The sequence below is a fragment of the Fulmarus glacialis genome, unplaced genomic scaffold (assembly GCF_000690835.1).
Source record: "Fulmarus glacialis isolate BGI_N327 unplaced genomic scaffold, ASM69083v1 scaffold28430, whole genome shotgun sequence".
Taxonomy (NCBI): Eukaryota; Metazoa; Chordata; class Aves; order Procellariiformes; family Procellariidae; genus Fulmarus; species Fulmarus glacialis.
The window spans coordinates 88,150-106,340 of record NW_009187807.1 but is presented as its reverse complement, the minus strand read 5'-3'; the positions used below and the strand labels follow the sequence as shown (position 1 = coordinate 106,340).

Below are 18,191 nucleotides of genomic sequence, written 5' to 3'. Positions count from 1 at the left end.
AATTAGATCCTTTTGGCAAGTCAGGCTTTGGGAGAATATAGATATATAGAATATAGATATAGATAGGAGAATATTATGGTGTTAATAGGGGCAAATGATTTTGTCCATTGACACGTAAGCAAGGAATAGGAGTTTCTGAGGAAAGTGAACTCGTTATCTGAAGATAGAACTAGAACTTTTCAAAGGTTTCACTGACAGTAAACTGATTTTCAGTGATTAACAAGGGACTCTTACTTATATCTATTAATGTGTTTCTGATTTGAAAGTACCATGCATATTCCTTCTGGGCTTGTGCTAGCAAACAGGTTATAGTAGTCTAAACAGACAGCTACAAGTTAATCATGAATCTGAAAATTTAATTTTGAATGGGAAGAGAGGAGGAAATAATGAAGGCTAAATCAGAATAGAGTGCTATCTACTGTGAATACCTTTGCTGGTTTCTACAATTAAAAATTACCTCAGTTTAGGCAGCATGTGAATTAAAATCTGTGATGCTTTTCCTATATAATTTGGTGTAAACTTTCTGGAATAGGGCTGCCTTGTTTTTATTTCCTCTTAAATCATATTCAGTACTTCATCAGGGACTTCTCTAAGAGTAAACCTGCCTTGGCTAGATTTAAAAATACATACATATATATTAGCACTCACATGTTGTCCAAAAACAAACCTGAAGTCTAGCCATTGTGTAATAGAATTTATTTTGAAAAAAACATTTTCAAATACATCTTAGACTCTTAGAGTCCATATTTCTGAGACCCCTGGGGTTCTACATGAATGACAAAACTTCTGTCTTTTTACAGTATGTAAGTTCTTCTCTCCCTTTTTTCTTTAATCATCTGACAATTTAAATAGTAATAGATTATTTAAATCTGAAGATATACAAATGCATTATATGGATTGGTTTTTTTTCTGATCCATGAAAAATATAACAGAACTTGAGGTTACATTTTTGGTTATCAAAATCTTCACTTCTACACATCAGGACACTTTTTTTTTTTTTTAATGCCTGTCTTTATTTCTGCACATTTACATTATGAATATCCACATTTTTCCATCTTTGCATTTGTTCTGACTGGAAAAAAGGGAATTCTGTCAGCTTTTTACTGACCGTGTCTTATAATATTTTGCCAACTTGCTTTGCAAAGTGATATTGAAACAATTCTCTTTTTCTCTGAGGAACTATTAAAAGAAACTCTGAATTAAAATTCCAGCTATATTTTTTAGAAAGATCATTCTGTGCCTTAGGGAAATCTGCCCCTGAGTTGGACTAGGTTTTCATACTTTGTTATGGCCAGAAGTTTTTTGTTTGGGATTGCCTTTCCTGACAGATGTACAACTAATTTTTCCTCTTATTGTCTGTGACTCAGGGACATAGAGGACACATTAAGCGCAAAATCTGGGATGTTTTAGTTTGGCAAATACCCAGTAGCAGGTCCTTGCACCAATTGAGTCCCTGATAATCTGGAATCTTGTAGACGCTTAAGAAGAAAGTATCCCTGAAATACGTATTTAATGAAAGAGAGGGAGATAGGATAAAGCTCCTCTGCCAATTGTAATAGAGGGCAGGAGGGTAGACTGATAGCAGGTTTTACAACTCACGGAAGAGATGAATCACACTGGGATTTATTGTTGAATAGCTCTCAGGCATGTATATAATAATCGGGAACTAGGTGAAATCATGTTTCTACTATCTTACCCACCAAGCAGCTGTGTTTGGAATAGCAGCACACAGATGGAGGTGAATTCTTGTCTTCAGCTGAGCTGTCAGAGATCTTGTGGTGTTGCGGAAAATTATCATCTGTCACAAACTTTTTGCATATGCCACTAATGTTAAAAGAAAGAACTGCTCATTCTGTGTGTGTATCCACCAATGATTTAAAGAATAGATACATAACATGGCTTCTTGCTAAAAGATAGAAATTTTTCTGGCTGTGTCTGTGTAATGGTCGAGTGCCAGAATGGAAGAACATCAACAGTTATATTTTATTTGCTCTCAAAATATGTTCTGTTTTAGTTGCTGACAAATCATTATGAAAGGTGCTGGAAGTATTATTGTTTGCCAGGTGGATGGGGTAACTTTGGTGCTGCCTCAGAAGAAGAGCTTCATTTATCCAGAAAGTTGTTCTGGGGTATTTTTGATGCTTTGTCTCAAAAGGTAATTCATTTTAATATGCATCTACTACTGTAAAAGCCTTAACGTGTAACCTTTTTTCTTTAATCTGTCATTTTTACCTAGCTTTTATCAACACTGTATTATCCACTTTAAAGGGAGAAGTATAGGCTTTAATAAATTTAAATCTTCCTCTTATGGCTTCTGCTTTAACGTAGGTATATGTCGTCTGCTTATTAAAAAAAATTATATAGCTAATGAAGTAATCTTGAGGTATATCTGTACAGATCAACTACACTTCAGAGCCCTAAAAGCAAATTCAAGCATCTGCAGGTGACTGAAAGCTGCACTTTTGTACCGCATAGAGTATCCTTCCTTAAACCAAGAGCAAAGTCCTTTGCTTAGTAGTTGTAGTTTCATCATCCTTGAATCACTTCTCTGTTGGACAAAAGCTTAATAATACACCTTGGTATCTATTTATTGTTCATTCTGTGAGGATTTTTAACCAACCTGCTTAAAATTTCATGAGTTTCATTTCAAATCTAGGTATTTAGAAATGCTATGCATATTCCTGTGCTATGTTCTCTTTCCAGACATCTGAAAAATGCCTAGTGTTGCTCCCAGTGAAGTCAATACTTTTCCCATTTACTTCAGCAAGAGCAAGACTTGATCCTAGCTTATCTATAATGTATAATATGCTTTGGACAGTCAGTTGCCTTTATTTTCAGAACAAAAATTCAATTTCACACTCAGTAAGAAAGCCATTCTGCGGCTTCTTGGTTTCACATATAGCTATATCAGTTTCAGCAGAGACGTTGATAGCTTCCATTCACTACTCACTTTCTATCCTCTGTGTGTTCCACAGAAGTATGAACAAGAACTGTTCAAATTGGCTTTGCCTTGTTTGAGCGCTGTTGCAGGGGCCTTACCTCCAGACTATATGGAATCAAATTATGTCAATATGATGGAAAAACAGTCTTCAATGGATTCAGATGGGAACTTTAATCCTCAACCTGTTGATACGTCAAAGTAAGGAATTATTTTGTTGCAACTAGGTTTTTTTATCATGAATGTGTAAAAGAGGGATGGAGTCTGTTGTTGGGTATGATGTGAACTTACAGCTTTTATTCTCTTCTGAACACTTATCTTCTAGATGAAATGGAGACCTCAACTTTATATTTTTATTTTTTATTTATATATTTATTTTAAATCATATAAAGCAATAAATATCCAGCTACATAACTAATTTCTTGGTCATACTAGAACATTTTTAATGCATTTTCAGCCTGAAGATAGAACTGTCCAGTTACCTTTGTATGTCTGCTGCAAACAAACCGGCATGTTTTTAGGAGCAGAAAAAATAGACTAGTCTACATCATCCCTGCCATTATTAACATGTGCCAAGACACTAATTCCAGTGTGTGTGAATGACAGTGTACCTACAGAAAATGATGATCATGCATTCATATAATCTCTTTTTACTATAAATAATGGGGAATTGGACAGAAAGATCTTCATTCTCTCTAGGCAGTCAGGCTCTAACCATGCTCTTTTAAGCACATTAGTCTGACAAAACACATATCTGAATAGGATTTTTGTGTCCTGATTTTTGACTACAGCCAGCGCCCCTTTCTCCTTTGTATAGAATAGTCTTACAGTAGTGTGGTTATTCACTATATCTTGAAAAATGCCACTTGTAAGACATTTGCTTCAATTGTCTTTATGAGCTTTCTGTCTGTACTAACATTCAGAACACAGAATGCCATCAGTGGATTGATACCTTTGCTACAGCATACTTGTATATGTATGCACATTGAAATATGGTAGTAAAAGCCATAATCTGGACTGGAATACAGAAATCACATCAGTGACCATTAAAATTCATTTGTCTAAGATGTATTTAAGATATACGAAGATTTAACAAAATTTAGTAAGAATATTATACTATCATTTAACTGATGACTTTATCTGGTGTCATTTCAGAGGAAAACTGTAGATAGTCAGAATATATTTGAAAAAGTCAGAAAATGTTACTTACCATTACCTAAGTCATCAGTCACCTCATTGCCACAGGAGTCAACAGTTCTGTGATGATTCAAGACAAAGAAAGCACTATTTTTGTCAGTGTCACTTCCAACCTATCCTATATTCTTTTAATATGCAAATCCTGCATCGCATTGCTTACTAGTCCTAGACCTACTTACATGAAGCTATAGATAATATGACCTTATTGTACTTGTCAATATTTATTGCGTTTCTGAAATTATTCAAAGTATTATACCATTAGTAGAGTTCCCCTCGAAATACATGCTTCCAAACAATAAAAAAAACTGATGACCATGCTGGATGAATATTTTCTGACCTTTGTGTGTGGTTAGGCTCTTGCAAACTGCTACTCTGACATAATTTTGTTTTACATTTCTGCTTTTTCCCACCCTATGACTGAAAATTAAAAACCAGACTCTTCTACTTTGCAGTAGATGGCACTGTAACACTTTTGCTGCCAAAATTCTTTGTCTTAGGAGGGAAGATTTTGCTATTTCATAGGTGATCAAGAAGCAATTATTCCCTTTCATTTGTAGGAATGCAGCTGCATAAAAATACTGATATTTGATAAATTATTTTTGGAAGAGGATTCTATTTGACAGTTTGCTTGTTTGACAGTTAAGGATAGCTGCTTTTCCTTTACTGCTTAAGAAACCTTAACTTTTGCACTGTCTTGTACGCCTGTTGAAGGGCTAGTGTATTTATTTGGGTTTTTTCCTAACTTTAATAAGGATTTTAATATTTTTAGTATTCACTGGAGTGTTGGAAAATAAAGCCTTGAACATATAACTTTTGAGCTGTCGTAAGTTACAGTACTTCAAGCATATAATAAAATTTATAGGAATATATAAAATAGATTATATGTTTCAAAAAGGACTGTTAGCACACTTAGTTTATAATGGACATGTGCAATAAGTTACCACCGTATTTCTGAAACTATGGGTCATAGTCATCTCTTTAATCTTAAGAAAATGAATGTTAGTAATAAAAAATATGTGACAAAAAGCATGAGTGCTTGGTATCGTTATTGATTTTTCCCTGCACACGTGTGTTGAAGAAATAAAATTCCTACAACAGCTGTGGTTCTCATTCAGTGCCCATTAAATAACTCAGATGTTTTCCTTGATTTAACTGGGGCTTGGAGCAAACTGTGTGTGAGGAAGCAGAGCACAGTAAGATGCTTTGAATGGATGCATGCACTACTAATTACTTATTTGAAAGTTTTCTTCAAAACAAAAGCATTTACATGTTAGCATGTGTGAAATAATGGCTATTTTTCTCTTCACTTTCAGCATTACAATCCCTGAAAAGCTAGAATATTTCATTAACAAATATGCAGAACACTCTCATGACAAATGGTCAATGGAAAAGGTAAAATCTATATTCCTGTTAAAGCAAAATCAGAATTTTTATTTGAATCCATTTTATCTTTGAAATATTTTACTCTGAATATTATCATTTTTCATAATGCTACAAGTTGGTACGTAGGTAAGATAATAAACCTATATTTTCTTGAAATGCATTTGGGGGGAAAGTTCTGTAAGTGCACATGAGTATTTCAAAATAGTGTTTCATCATTTCATTATTTTTATTGTTGACTTTTGAGGAAATATGCTAGCTAATTGTTTAAGAGTTTTATTGACTTGAAATTTGAATTTTCTAACCAAAAAACCTCTTTAGAGTTTTTATTCCTTTGTGCAGTTTGCGTGTCCAGTATTAAAAATAGTTCAACTGTAGCACAGTATTCTGCTCTATATAAATATTTAAAAGAAAAATGTATTGAAATGTTAGCTTTGTGTAATCATTAATTTTCAAAAAGATTCCATGCTACATAATTAATTTCATTTTGTGTAGATAATATAAATGTTGGTTGAGAAACTAGTAGAAAGGAAATTTTAAGAGAACAACTCTGCAGAAGCATTGTTCAGTTCCTTTGTACCAATAATTTTTTGCTTTTCGTAATTTTTTGCTTCTTGTAATTTTTTCCTCTCTTACTATTACTGTTTTCAGTTTGCCAATGGATGGACATATGGTGAAACATATTCTGAATCTGCAAAAGTGCAACCATTAATGAAACAATATAAGTTACTATCTGAAAAGGTAAGGAATTTGTTAATTCTTGATCCAGATGATTGAAAGATTGCTTCATTCACTGTGAAAATACCACCTTGTGTTTACATCACTTTTTAAAAATTTATTTAGAGTACGTCAGTTAATGTGTGATTGTTGCCTTCCTCAAAATCTCAAAAAGAGATAGAAGGGTTTTATTGTACAATAAATAGGCCACTCAACCTATTTTCTCTCATGGCTGAATTTACATGGCATAACTTAGGGTGAAACTGAAGTGTCATATTGCCAGTATATTTTTACAGTAAGGTCATAAAGGAATGCCTGCTTGCTTAGTGAAGATTTAGGTTTAGGCTTTGTCTGGTCTCCAGCAGAGGTCCCCAAAGATGATTAGAAGGCTGGAGAACTTGATAAATGAAGCAAGGCTGAAGGAACTGAGTTTGTTCAGCTTCAAGAAGAGAAAACTGTTGGGGATATAATCTCGGTTTCCCAGTACCTAAATGCTGATTATAGAGAAGGTGGATGTATTCTCTTCACAAGGACACACAGTGACAGGACAAAAGGCAATGGGTGTAAGTTGCTTCAGCAGAAATGCTTTCTGGAAATCCTTCTCATCTTGACAACTTAAACATTGGAACAGGTTGTCCAGAGAAGTGGTGAAATCACCTGCACTGCAAATATTCAAGGCATGACATGTCAAGCCCTAGATAACCTAATCTTGATAACCGTTGATAGCCCAATTAGGTTAGCTTATCTGACCTCAACAGAAGGTTGAGCCAGATGATGTCCAGAAGTCCATTCCGACATAGACATTTTTTATGATTCTATGACTATGTCTTTTTGTTTCATGTAGCAAACGAAACACTGCATTACTCCTGATAATTACTGCTCATATCTGAGCATGCCATTGACACGGTTATCCCTGTGATCATCAGCTTCCTGCAGGGCCAGAATTCTGCCCACCTCTGAAATGATAACTAAACTTTTTAATATCTTACATGATTTACTTGCTTCTTTGCAGTGTCCCTGGGCCATAAGGGCTGATTTCAGTACATTTCTTTACATCTCAGTATAACCAGGCAAAAGCCCAATAGTTACTTTTTGCTCTGTACAGCTACATAATAAACAAGGCAATTATTGCATGTGCATTCTTCCAGGAGAAAGAAATTTATCGATGGCCAATCAAAGAATCACTAAAAACTATGCTGGCATGGGGATGGCGAATTGAAAGAACACGGGAGGGAGATTCCATGGCACTGTATAATCGGACGCGTCGCATATCTCAAACCAGTCAAGTGAGCCATTTTATTAAAAACTTATTTTAAAAAAAAGCATGCAAAATCTGCTCTCCAATCGTTGATTTTACAAATGATAAAGCCATAGCATAAAAACATGTGAAAGCATTTTTCGCAAGCAATTGTACAACTCTGAAGATTGGTTTGGATTTCTATTGACTGAAGCTGGAACTCTCTTTACCTGTTCCAAAGTAATATGTTAAAAAACATTTTAAAAAAAACTGAACAAAATTGAAATAGGAATGTATTTCTTCACTTGATTTAAAGTTACCTACATTATTTAGGGGAATTATTTACATCAATAGGTGATTACGCATTCATAGTGAGTATTAATATGATTTCAGTCTGCTATTTTTTTGGAATTTGATGGCTATGGATGCCTTTAAGCATGTGAAGAAATAAATAAAGGTACATATATAATTTTTTTTTTTTAGAGGAAAATTAATACAAAACATCAATGTTAATGCAGCATAACATTTACATCTATAGACAGCCAAATTTCTGAAAATGTTAAAGATAGGGTTTTTTCCTTTAGAATAGCCTTCTTAAATCAAAATACTGTGAAGATAAAATGGCACTATATTCTCTTAGAGCTTGGCATACTTTGCAGTTAAACTGGGGAGGGGAGAAAATCTCTTTCTCTCTCATTCACACAGACACGCATTGAGCCAAACCAATGGGGAAATAAAATGGAGGGGAAAAATCTTTCCCTCTCTCTCCACTCAGCTCTGCACTATTTGTGTATGTGAATGGTGATATGCCTGTGAAAAATGAGCAGTTGAACCTGCCTCTCCACTCTCTATAGACACTAGAAAGTGTATATCAAGTGATATGATTTAGCACTTGGGCTAAATGACGCATTATAGTTTGCACACTGTAATTGCCTTCCAAAATTCTTGACTTCCAAATTTCCCGACTTTCGGGTGTTTACAATACCAGCCCCAAAGACTGTACTGACAGAGATATTCATATATACTTTAAGCATAAGGAGCTCATTAGAATGAATAGCTTTACAGTTGAGATTCAAATTATATCAACATATGAAAACAGGTTTTGTAGCTAAGTTACAGTCTTCCCTTACTATAATGAAATTACATAACTTTTCTAGAAGAGTTTCTGAATATTTCTGTGTTCAGAGCACACTATCATATTAATACTCATCCTGTGTTTAAAATGTCTTGTGCTGTCATCACACACACACACACGAAATAGCATTTTCCTGTATTCAGCTGAGAAATTTTAAGTATATTTAATCAGTATCTTCATGTTAATGTAACATGCTTGCATTGTTTTCTTTAGAAAACAATACTTTATCAATATTTATTTACTGTGTGCTGCTTGTATGTCCTTTCTGTTACTCTCTATTAAAAATACTTGCCTTTTGAAAGGAAGCCTTTGAACTTCAAGGCCTTGTACATGCTCATATATATGCATATGAAAATAATATCAGACATAGGAACAAAATTCTGAACACCGTTCTTTCTAAAGGAAGATGTACCTGTGGGGGACATGTATCTGTTACTGCAGAATCCATAGAGGAAATCCCAGCAATGCCCCTTGTCTAGGCACATTTCTTGCATCAGTGGCTTGCCATCCAGGGAATCTCCGTCATTGTTTATCCTTCTTTGAACATTTGTATCAATGTAACAAGCAAATCTGTGACAAATTTATGCAGTAGAAAGAAAGAATGACAAAATGGTGATATTTTCTGAGTGGGGAGGAGGGACAGAAAGAAAAAGATATGTATTTAGTAGAGTCTATTCCTACATGTGGAAATAACGTTGAAAAGCCAAATTCAGAGTTTGATTTTTGCCTGAATTCACCTTAAACTAGATTTTCTTGAGATTTCTTCTGCCAAGAAAAAAAATCTCTAGAAAATGCAGAGATTTAATCATAACTTTAGTACAGCATTATCCACAATGAGGTCAAATCTTAAACGAGTTCGAGTGAAATTTGCATTTGAATGAGGGGACTTTGTGTCTGATGGCTGCCTGTCTTTGGGATCAAAATATGTAGACCTTTGCCTAAATCTCACTTAAGTTTATCACCCTTGATGTATTTTCAGTTGGGCTACATGGGATCCTTTCGCTCTCTAGAAATATACAAGTGACTTTTTCTTTCATTACTTTCACTATCTTGTTAATGTTAACTTCTTCATATCAAATGCTTATATAACTCTACTGTTTTGCACATTTGTCATTCAGATCTCTGTAGATACAGCCCATGGTTACACTCCTCGAGCAATTGACATGAGCAATGTCACCCTCTCCAGAGACTTACATGTAAGTCAGAAACACTTAATATGCCTACCCTTTTTTTTTATAATTTAATTTTTTCTTTTCTGCTAGTTTATTTTAAACATATTTGGTGCCTTATGTTACTTACTTTGATATGCTTTGATATTGGTTTGGAGGGTTTTTTTTTGGTCTTTTTCATCATTGCTCTTTGATCCTCTGTTGCTTTAAAAGACATGGTTCACGCTGAAAAGCTTCAAAGTTCATTTTAGTCCTGGATTGATTTTCCCAGTTCTCTTTGCGAACATCTGTCATTTTGAAGAGAATCCTGTTTAGAAGAGCTTGCGGCATCAGCTTTTTTCTGTTTATCATTCATTTCTCTACCATCTTCCCAAAACATTTTGTCATTGCTGTTTTTTCTAAACAGAAGAAATAAGAATCAGGAACCATTGTTACAACAAATATTATGAGAATAGAGAATGAAGAAGTTGGGGTAGGATTTTGACAGGTCTGCCAGTAGATTGCTGTTATTTGGAACAATATGTTTCAGTCAATAAACAAATGATGTTTCTGTCTTTTTCATGGTGTTTGATGGAGTATGGTGGTAGTGTTTACAGTCTACTAATTTACTGTGAGTATGGTGACAATATTATGTAGACATACACTAGATGATAGATAGTTTTAAATTAGTTAGCATGAGTGTTTGTACCAGTCTACATGGCAACATGGCGTTCAAAGCTGGCTACAAAAAACTCGTGAAACACAGGGTTAAGTTTGCCCATACTGAGCTCTTTCATAGTGCAGTGAAACAAGCAGCAGTAGTAAAGTAATTGGTTAACTGTACAGTATATACTATACTGTGTCTCTGATCAAAGTCTCACACTGGATTTCCCCTCCTTGATTCTTATCTTGTAGTTTCCAGTTTTAAATTTCTAACCATTGTAGCTTGATGACTAGCTTCACAGTAATAAGAATTTGCTGCCAATTAGCTATCATACTTGAGTTAAAACATTCAGTAGATTGCTGATCATTCCAAAGAGTTAATAAAATTGATAATTGAATAACACTACCTCTGTCATTACACTCTTATCTCAAACTGATGAAACAGCTTCATTATAATTACCTCATTTAACATTTGTATAGACTCAGCGGAGTCAAAAGACTGTGCAGAATTTGTTTAATGCTCATGAAATAACTCTTGATGTGAATATCATCATAGTATTATAATGCAGTAAACCAAACCCAGAGAAAAGTAACCATTCTGTCACAAACCACAAAAAAAATGGCATTAGAACTTGTATTACTCCCTTGTTTACTCTTTTATGCTATAGCCTCTAACATTTGTCATTAATTTTATTTTCTTTGTAGCCCTCAGCTATAAAGCAGAGCTGGTTGGATTTATGATTAATTTGTCCTTAATTATGAAGAGAGGTATTCTTTGAAACCAGCTTCAAAATCTGTTATTTAAAAGCTAAGCAAGTTTAATTAAAATGTAATTTCAGGTATTAATTGTCTTGATACTGTGATTCAGGAAATATCCAAACATGTTAGGTATTAATGAGATTTGAGTTTTAAAAATGAACTGTATATGTAATTTTGAACTTTTTTTTAATATTTAGTATCTTCGGGGTTAGATTCTTCAACCTTGTTTTAAATTGCTGGGAAAAGTTAGTTGTTTTGAACAAAGTTGTTTGTTTGTTTGTTTTTAAACTAGTACATGAGAATTGGTGCTGTTTAATGTTTACATCATCCTGTGCGTATACTGTGCTAACAGGGATCATGGCCATGTCTAAAATCGTAAGTCTGGGAAATACTTCTCATTTTGGTCTTAAGTGGTCACCTGGTCACATCCTGACTCCCTAAGTAGCTAGGTCTTGCTCTGAGACCATCTTGATAGCACCCTGCTTTCCAAGGGAAGAAAACCCAGACTACGCTACATTCTTCCAAGGTCCTAATCTGGATTATCAAAACACCAGGACCAGAGTGTGCATGACAGAAGGCATCTACCATACAGGAGAGATATGTGTAATAAATTATCCACTGGAAAAAAGTTTATGAAACAAATTGTCCTATAGATAAACAAGATACGGCTGAAAGTTTTCAAGTTGTTGTCTGAATTCATAAGTATTCTCCCAAATAAAGAAGTTGATATTCAGAAATACTGGTTACTCAAAACCCTTATTGAAGATGAGAAGAATGTTTCTGTAGGTCCATGAAAGAAGTGAAAAGTGAAAATTCTACAGAAAATTCCACCACTGCGTACAACTAGATGGTGTACAATCAGGAGGACAGGAGAGATGGATTTAAAAAGTTGTTTCAGTTGAAATAGTAGTTCCTACTAGTTAGAGACTGGAGGGCTTGTCTGTGTTTTGCTTAGTTTGGGGTCTAGCTTCTAGTTTACCAGTCTGGAAGAGTTTGTTTTATAGGAGGCATTTACTTACCTTTTGTGCATCCTGGAGGAGAATTCCATGCTGAATAAAAAGCTATGGCTACATCTATGGAGTCCCTGGTAAAATGGTTGGTGCTTTTAACTCACACAAATGAGTATCCACCTTGACCAGGCTATATCCATGGGTTTATAGTCAGTCTGCTGCAGCCAGCAGGAACAATCTTGATTCAGTCCTCCGGCTTGCTGTTCTTTGTTTCCCTTACCAGGGCCTTCAGGGGGTTCTTGCTGGCATTGTTTAAAGAATCAAGTCCCCGATTAACACCCCAATACTCTTTCCAGACTATACTCTTCTATGTGGTTCCTCCTTTTTCATCTTAACAGCTTTCTCTTCAGCACCAGGTTCCTAATTCCTAAACGTATACCCATCCTACCCAAATTCCATAAACTAATTTTTCAACAAAAATTCTTGCTTTCGGTGGACCATTCTAGTGTAATTGTATTGAACCTCCCAGAGAACAAAACTTGTTATTTAATATCAACCAGATAATTGTCCTTCTTGGGGGTTAACCATTGCAACCTGTATCACTAAGCTCTCCATTTTCCTAAGGCTATGGCTGAGATGATGGCCGAAAACTACCATAACATATGGGCAAAGAAAAAGAAAATGGAGCTTGAAGCAAAAGGTAATATTAACTTTAGGTATTTACAGTATTTTAAGTTCTCTATGATTAGCTTAGCTCATGTATTTGAGAAAACAGACTGAAAAAAAAAAAGGAACAGCAAATTTAAATTGACAAAGAAGAAACAACAAAGTATCTATTCTTAATCAAACATTTTTGTGATTATTAGTGCCTGGAAGTTTTTATAGTACTGAGTGTAACAGTTCCTGTTGAAGTAGTTTACTAATTCAAATATATCAAAGGAAGAGAAGTCAAAGCTTGTAAATAAGTTTAAGCTACATTTTCCCTCTAGCATTAATTTTTCAGACTAGTGCCCAGTGGGCTCTGATTTCATTTGAATTACTTCTTTTATTGCAGATCTAAAAGGGTGTTTACTAAGAACTGCACATATCATGTATTGAATTGACAAGTGGATAAACATAGAGCAGATTCTTGATTCCGTATAAAAATTGCATGTACTCCATGATCTCTGCTTACCTAAATGACAAATTTTGTTATGTATTGTGTAACTTACTGTTTTTCCTCTGTGTTAAAATAATTTCTTTATTTGTCTTAAAGCTAAATTTTTTTCTGCAGATAACATTATATTTACACATGGAGGAAACAATATTTGGAAAAACAGCAAGTTCTCATTTTCAAATGACCGAAGCTAGGGTTTTGTCTTATCTGAAGGTGTTGAGTCTAACTATATGAACCAAACTTGTCCGTTTTTTTTTTTTAATTGTATGCTTGCTTTTTTTATTAGTTGTAAGCTTCCAGCAAAGGTACAGTAGTTATGAAAAAGTAAAGGGCCACCTGGAAGTGCCTTGAATAAATCACTATGAATTTCCATGCCTTTAGTTGTATTTCCCCTTAATACAACTTTTATTTTGATTTTTATAGCCTATTTAAAAAACTTTCTTCAGGATAAGTAGCCACAGGATGGGCTAAGTCTGGGAAATCATAGGCTACAGGAAGACTAGCTATTTAAATAGATCTACTATATTTGGCAGCTTTGAAAGCAGATTTTTGCCTCTGAGCAGCACTTCAATAAGAACACTGTATAGTATTTGTAGTGTTGTGCAAAGGAACATAGTACTGAGAAGGCTAGAGGCAGCTATAGTGAATGAAGGAGAGTCTTCTGATGGAGAGTTTCTTCGTGTGAAAAGTAGATGTTTTTGTCAGCTGAGCAAAACCTGGCCCTCAAGAGTGTGGGATTTTTCCTCCAGTATATACATATGCTAATTTTGAATTTTTTTTTTATACATGCGTAAAGAACAGAACAGTAATGCGGCCTTCAGAAACAGAATATTCCTATTTTTCATTTAAGGCTTTTCACATACACAAGTATGTTAGCCACCTGAAAATTGCAAGTGTCATTCCCCTTCATTGAACACTTTGTGTGTATTGATTATAATTGAATGATCTATTATAGTCTTAATGACTTCCATAGCTTAGTATGGATTACGGTATGCATTTTTGCATGTCGTCAGCTGTAATAAGGTGGAATTAGATCACATTTGTGATAATAGAATAAAACCCAATCATCCCAATGTTAAAGCCTGTACTTCCTAAAAAAACCCAAACCAAACAAAAAAAAGCCCATCAGACTTGCCCACTAGGTTACCATTTTGCATGTACTTAAATGATTCAGGCAGGACTAATGGAAAATTTTAGAATATGTGGCTTACAAAATCACCTAAGGATATATCTCCAATATTTTTTAGAAGGAATTTGTTCCTTTTTAAAAATATTATTACTAGAGGCTTGCTGTAGTATTTTTTCTAAGTGTGATCATTACCCTTAAAATTTCCTGGAGTTTCGTAGCAATTATCATAGGAATTTATTGTGTTCTGCTATATGATGATGATTTTAGAAGGTGAAACCCTAAGAATGTTGCTTTTTATGCAAATATTTATATTAATAGTAGCAACTTTATTTTCCTGCCAAATTAACTATCTACATTCAGAGAGGTATCAATACATCAGGTATTTGTAAGCAATACAAATGCAGGTTATTCTGTTTACCTCTCTGTTTTGGCAGCATTCTTTTGGTCAGATTGGACAGTTGTCTGACCACATTTGAATAATGTACTCTAATTTTCTGTCTTTAGTTTATTACTGTAAAGGAGAACTGTATCACTTTCATATATTTTTAGATATACGTATATCTTGCTAAACTTCATGAACCCTTTTTGCTGTCATCAGAATGTTTAAAAGCAGGACTCTGTTGTCCGTTGTTTATATATTTGTTTATATATTTGTTTATATCTTGGTTTTCTTATGAAATGATAAGTTATTTATTGAAATATTTTCAGTTTCATTAAATGAAGTTGTAATTATAATACATGTTTGTAACTGTTAAACACTTTTCACTTCTTTAAGAATTTTTGCAGTAGGTTCAACATATTTACCTGGTACTTGCAGCAATTGATTGTGTTAGAACTATGTTTGCAGCCACGTCTAAAGTTTCTATCTGAATATTTTTTAGGTTTGTGTAGAGAAACAGCAAAGTCATTGTTGTTATTTCAGACTAGATTTTACTGTAATGTGCTATGTATTATTATGACAGTGGTTTTACACACCAGGACTTACCATGTCAACAGATAACTCTTTAACTGCTTTTTAATTTTCTTGATGTTCCATAGTAGGAGGAGGCAACCATCCTCTTCTTGTTCCTTATGATACACTCACAGCCAAAGAAAAAGCCAAGGACAGAGAAAAAGCACAGGATATTCTGAAATTTCTACAGATTAATGGATATGTTGTCTCCAGGTAATTCTCTGTTCAGTATTAGTGTCACAGAAGGTTTCTAATACTCCTCAATAGCCTTTTTTTTTTTTTTTTTTTTAATTAAAAGAAAAGTCTATGGTCATTTTTAGGTTTCAGTACCTGGGAATAAGGATGAGCTCCTTCATATAGAACATTGTAAGGAAGAAATGGATTACAGAGTTAGCAGCAGGTTTTTGGAAGGCACAAGCAGAGTCCTCCAGAATCTCTGCGTGTCTTCTGCCTCTCCTCTCAACATTGCAGCATGCTTTTTCTTTCTGGTGTGTCTCCATACATCCAACTGTTAATAAACTTGTTAATTTTCTAGATAGAATTATTAAGTCTTCATTACAGGTCAGGCACATGCACGTCTCTATAGGAATTTCTAGGCAATTGCTTTCATAAGACAGTTTTATTTCTAAAATCTACTACTCATTTCTTTCAACTGAGTTAATTTGTAGAGTTATTAAAATGTTTTAAAAGTGAAAAATGTTTTTTAAAAGTTTTTTTTAAACAATCCACAGTGTAAATGTAATAATAGTGAATAAATGTAGTAATCAACAGAACATTCATAATTCAGCATGTATACATGCTGTTCTCTGCAGAATAACATGCATAATTCCTTTTGGTTTTAATATGACATGTTTACCTACAAAATGCAGTGTGAATAAAATTGTAATTAAATTGGAGGCTTCTCTGCCTCATGAGCGTGGCTTAGGAAATGTGAGTCACTAGGAAAGGCTGAAAGCATATCTGAGATTTGTATGACTTGAACATTAGTAAGTGAATGAAACAGTCACAGAGATGGATTTAAGTAATCATTGCGAATTAATTAGCCTAGCACATCTACTTAAAATCTGCCTACTTCCTTTCTTTTATTTCACATATGAAATTCAGCCTGTTTAGAGAGTCCCACAGCTAATCTAATAATTCTAGGTAAAATCTTTCAGGGTAACTGGAATAATTCAATTCACTTCCCTTCAATGGAGTAGGATGTACAAAGAAGGATGTCAGTGAGCAAAGGTTTCTTTTCTCATCCACTGTCAAAATGACAAAAGACTCCTCAGCTGCATTCAAGGTTACACGTTCCTTTTTGACTAATCCTTTTTATTTTTGTTTAACTTAAACACAAGTGAAAAGTGGCTTTTGGTTTTTGCAGGAGTGTAAGGCTAAGAGGGATGGTAAGATAATCGTTAACTTGGACACACCCATCATCTAGTAAATAGTTCCTGCCACATCTGCATCCTCCTGCGCTAGTTGAATGCAGGTCTTTCTATCAAGTTAAACTCATTGTACCTGCTGCTCCTGTGATCACTATGCTGTCTAAACAAACAAGCATCTGATCCATGTTTTTCTTTGGTCTGCTTACCACTTGACTTTCTGCCACGTATGCCTTGCACACATTTCTTTCCACTCTTTTATTTGACAGTGCCCATTTTAGCCTACTACACCCTCATGCAGTCGGGGTTTAGGGAAGTTACAAACACTTGCCCCATGCCAATCACATGGCACTCAGGCACATGGCCTGTGATCCATGGTCCCGTTCCAGCTGCTGGCGCTGAGCCCCTCACTCGCCTTACTGACATTGCCCCTCACATTAGCTGTTTTTTGGCACACACAGCATTCCCACTCCAGTGACTGGCAACTGGGACTCCCACTTGCTCCAGTTGCAGACACCACAGACCAGGGATGCCTTACCCCCGCCACTGTCTGACTCCAATTGCTAGCACCAAATCCACTCATGCCAGTCCCCTGCAGTAGCTGGGACTCTGAGCTCAAAGTCTGTAGGACCCGTAGAGACGTTCCCAAAAGCTATGGCCTCTCCAACTACTGATGCTGAGACCCTCATTCACTCCTGTTGCTGGCACCACAGGCCTGGGGGCACCTAACCCCCAAATCTGACTCCAGTTGTTGGCCCAGTATCCACTCACACTGGTTTGCCAGTAGCTGGCACTTACTCCTTGCAGCACACACATACACGAGGGATGGTGAGTGAGATTACACGGAGAGATAGTTAAAGGATTTAATAGGAAGATAGGACAGACTCTAGTGATGAGGTGCAGGGCTCAGTCAGACAACAGTATTGACAGGCCACGGTTTACATGTGACTGGCCCCTTTTATACCCCTTTTTGTCTTTTCTTGTAATGCCTTACAAGTAAGGGAAAGAAATTACTGGATTAATCTGATTGACTGATCTCATTTTTCTGTAACCTTGTACTTGGGAAATCTGAGTTGCATCTTAACAAATTGCTCAAACCTAAATAAGCGTAAGAGTACTGTTTACTTCAAACACAGAACAATTCTTATGTTAATAAGCAGTTAATCATTACTGAGAAAATGTCGTCAGACTACATGGAGAGGTAAGACTGCTTTGAGTTCTTCTGCATGTGTGAAAATTGACTTGCTTCTTTTTGCAGAGGACTTAAGGACCTGGAATTAGACACACCTTCCATTGAGAAACGCTTTGCCTACAGTTTCCTTCAGCAACTTATAAGATATGTGGATGAAGCCCATCAGTACATTCTGGAGTTTGGTATAGTACTCCTTGTGCATTTTCTAAGAATTATTAACTAAGATGTTTGATATTATAAAAACAACTAGAACATTTCAAAAAAATGACAC

At 35.1% G+C, this 18,191-nt stretch overlaps 1 protein-coding gene across 1 annotated transcript in view; it reads left to right on the top strand.

Annotated features, from left to right (window-relative positions):
* LOC104075765 (ryanodine receptor 2) overlaps positions 1-18,191 on the top strand; it is a gene marked incomplete at both ends in the record, with an annotated part of 113,976 nt that overhangs the window by 9,874 nt on the left and 85,911 nt on the right. The window contains 9 exons of the mRNA XM_009576384.1: positions 2,015-2,155; positions 2,976-3,139; positions 5,449-5,527; positions 6,167-6,256; positions 7,381-7,518; positions 9,723-9,800; positions 12,749-12,824; positions 15,451-15,574; positions 17,987-18,102. Coding sequence (XP_009574679.1) covers positions 2,015-2,155; positions 2,976-3,139; positions 5,449-5,527; positions 6,167-6,256; positions 7,381-7,518; positions 9,723-9,800; positions 12,749-12,824; positions 15,451-15,574; positions 17,987-18,102 — 1,006 coding nt within the window. The remainder of the gene's footprint in view (positions 1-2,014; positions 2,156-2,975; positions 3,140-5,448; positions 5,528-6,166; positions 6,257-7,380; positions 7,519-9,722; positions 9,801-12,748; positions 12,825-15,450; positions 15,575-17,986; positions 18,103-18,191) is intronic.